Source organism: Ipomoea nil, unplaced genomic scaffold (genome assembly GCF_001879475.1).
Source record: "Ipomoea nil cultivar Tokyo-kokei standard unplaced genomic scaffold, Asagao_1.1 scaffold3401, whole genome shotgun sequence".
In the NCBI taxonomy this organism is placed as follows: domain Eukaryota; kingdom Viridiplantae; phylum Streptophyta; class Magnoliopsida; order Solanales; family Convolvulaceae; genus Ipomoea; species Ipomoea nil.
In genome coordinates, this window is record NW_017619829.1 from 706,063 (window position 1) to 708,749 (window position 2,687).

The window sequence follows — 2,687 nt, forward strand, 5'->3', positions numbered from 1 at the left end:
TCTTTAGAGATTCTTGGGTAAAAGTGTTTATGAACCTATGTGCCTGAGCTCTCAGTTTCTTTAATATATTATTATTTGGGTTTAATACTTGTGTTGCAATCGTGATAATATTGTTTGATGCTTGTAATTAATGGCCATAGTTACTACCTTCATAGCCATGTTTGTGTCACGAATGGGAGTTGAGGCATAAATTAGGGTACACACAATTGCACCTAATGGTTGGACCTTGGGAAAGGGGAACTTATTAGGGGAAGTTTATTCTAGATTGTTGCTCATCGGGAGATGGTAGTAATTAGGAATAATTGATTGCTGATCTTTGATCTTATTGGGTGTTTAAGCCATGGGAGTGGAAATTCACTAGGAATAGAGATTACGGGAGTAATTCGATTCCACTTTGCATTCCCACACAAATCTTAATTCCAAACTAAATATTGCAAACGATAATTGGCACTAGGTGATTAAATACTTGAATCCCATGAATCTCAACTTCTCTCTAATTGTTTTCAAAATCCTGAACCTCTGTTTTATTTTATTTATTTTATGCCAATCAATCATCTAAGTAATTGTTAGGATTAGCTCTAATGAATAAGTTAGTAACTAGTGCTTGATACAACCACTTCCCTGTGGATCGATAACCCGTACTCCGAGAATTATTTGTTTGCAAATATACTACGCATCACAATCCTCGTCAAAACCATTCCTAATGTTTCCGTCAAGGTTTGTCTCTAGCCACTGGTCCCACGACAAGTTACTCAACTTCGCGTAAGTACTTCTGGGGATGGCTACTTCCCATAGTCCCTTCACCGCCGAGCAATCTCGGAACAGGTGTTGTAGATCCTCGACTTGACCTGCACAAAGGAAACAAAAAGGATCAGCCGTTAATTTTCTTCTAGCTCGTTCCACATTAGTCATAACCTTTTTATGACGCAAAAGCCACAGAAACATGTTGATTCGTGCCGGAACGCGAATTTTCCAAATACGTCGCCACTTTTCATCAGATGGCCGGCCGTGATTATCCACCAGAGTCTTATACATTGAGCGAATGGTAAATTTCCCATTTATCTCTAAGCCCCATCTTGGCTCATCTTCCTTTTCCAAAGTCGTTAACACTTTCCCCGCTAGTCTTTCTTTACATCCTGTGGCAACGCTTGCTCTAAAATCTCCCACTTCCATCCCCGTACCTCATTCCAATAATCCCGGACCATACCATATAATTCTGGTAAAGGGAGGGTTGTTTTAAGGTGATCGAAAGAGGTTCTGGTAAGATCCACTTGTCCATCCAGAAGCGTGTAGTTGCACCACTTCGGACAACGCGTGAGACTCCTTGGGACATGGGTGTCCAAGCCGCAGATATTCCTCGCCAAGCATTGGAGACGTTCCGCCGGCCTTGTCTCATATTATGGATGATCTCTGACTTTCTGTATTTTGCGTTGATTGTCTGGGCCCATAGGCTTTCACTTTCCGCCAAAAGCCGCCAACCCAACTTTGCCATATATGCCAAATTCAATTCATGCATGCGCTTTAGACCAAGGCCACCTGCTTCGGTTGCTGTCGTAACAAGGTCCCAATTAGCCAAACTCATTTTGTTATCGGTACCGGTGCCTCCCCATATAAAATTTCGCGTGCGTTTCTCAATCTCCGTGCAGATCCCCTTTGGTAGAAAGGTCGTCTGCATAGTGTATGCCGGAATAGCATTCAGGACAGAGCGTGCAAGAACGACTCTTCCCGCAAGGGACAGAGTCTTCGCCTTCCATCCATCTAAACGGCTAGAGATTCGAGCCAGCAAGTCCGAATGCGTAGCACTGGTTACCCGGCCATGGATTGCTGGTACTCCGAGGTATTTGCCCAAGTCCTCCGTACTTTCAATCCGGAGCCGGCGCGAGATCTCCTCCTTCATATTCTTATTGGTATTTTTTGAGAAGAAGACCTGAGACTTGCTTAAACTGATCTTTTGTCCCGAAGCGGTGCAAAACTGACCGAAACAGTCCAGGATGACATCCACTTGCTCCAGCGTGGCCTCCGTGAAGAGCACCATGTCATCTGCAAAACAAAGATGTGTTAAGATGGGACTATTTTTTGCAAATTTGATACCTGACCAAGCCTTCGTCTCCGAAGTCGCAACAATTAGCTGACTTAGCCGTTCCATGCAGAGTACGAAGATAGCGGGAGACATAGCCTCCCCCTATCTAATCCCTCTTTCCGGACTGAAAGTATCTAGTCGTTCCCCGTTCCAGATTAGCGAAAGCCTGGGGGTTTGGATACAATTCATAATCAGCTCTTTTAGAACACCTGTGAAACCTGCACATTCTAGAGTATCCCGGATAAAATCCCACGAAAGTCGATCATAGGCCTTTTCAAGGTCCAATTTTATTGCCATGAAACCAGTTTCACCTTTCTTCTCTCTCATGGTGTGCATAGCCTCCTGAAAATTGAGAATATTGTCTGTAATCTATCGGTCAGGTACGAAAGAACTCTGGAAAGGTCCCACTATTTTAGGTAGGATCCGCTTTAACCTGTTCGTGATTGTCTTTGTAATGATTTTATAAGCAACATTACATAAGCTGATAGGCCTGAACTGCTTGATCGTCTCCAGATTCTGTACCTTAGGAATCAAAGCAACGAGGGTATCATTAAGGCCAGCCTGCAGGCTACCCATTGTGAAAGCCTGCTGGGCTAAACGGAACACG

General features: G+C 43.8%; 1 protein-coding gene across 1 annotated transcript; it reads right to left on the reverse strand.

Moving 5' to 3' along the window:
* Positions 1-669: 669 nt before the first annotated feature.
* On the reverse strand, positions 670-2,656 carry LOC109171271. Its single transcript, XM_019320338.1, has 4 exons — positions 2,603-2,656; positions 2,299-2,422; positions 1,168-2,040; positions 670-848 (listed from the first exon to the last, which is right to left on the reverse strand). The coding sequence occupies exons 1-4, from the start codon at positions 2,654-2,656 to the stop codon at positions 670-672; spliced, it is 1,230 nt and encodes a 409-aa protein (XP_019175883.1).
* Between the last annotated feature and the right edge of the window lie 31 nt (positions 2,657-2,687).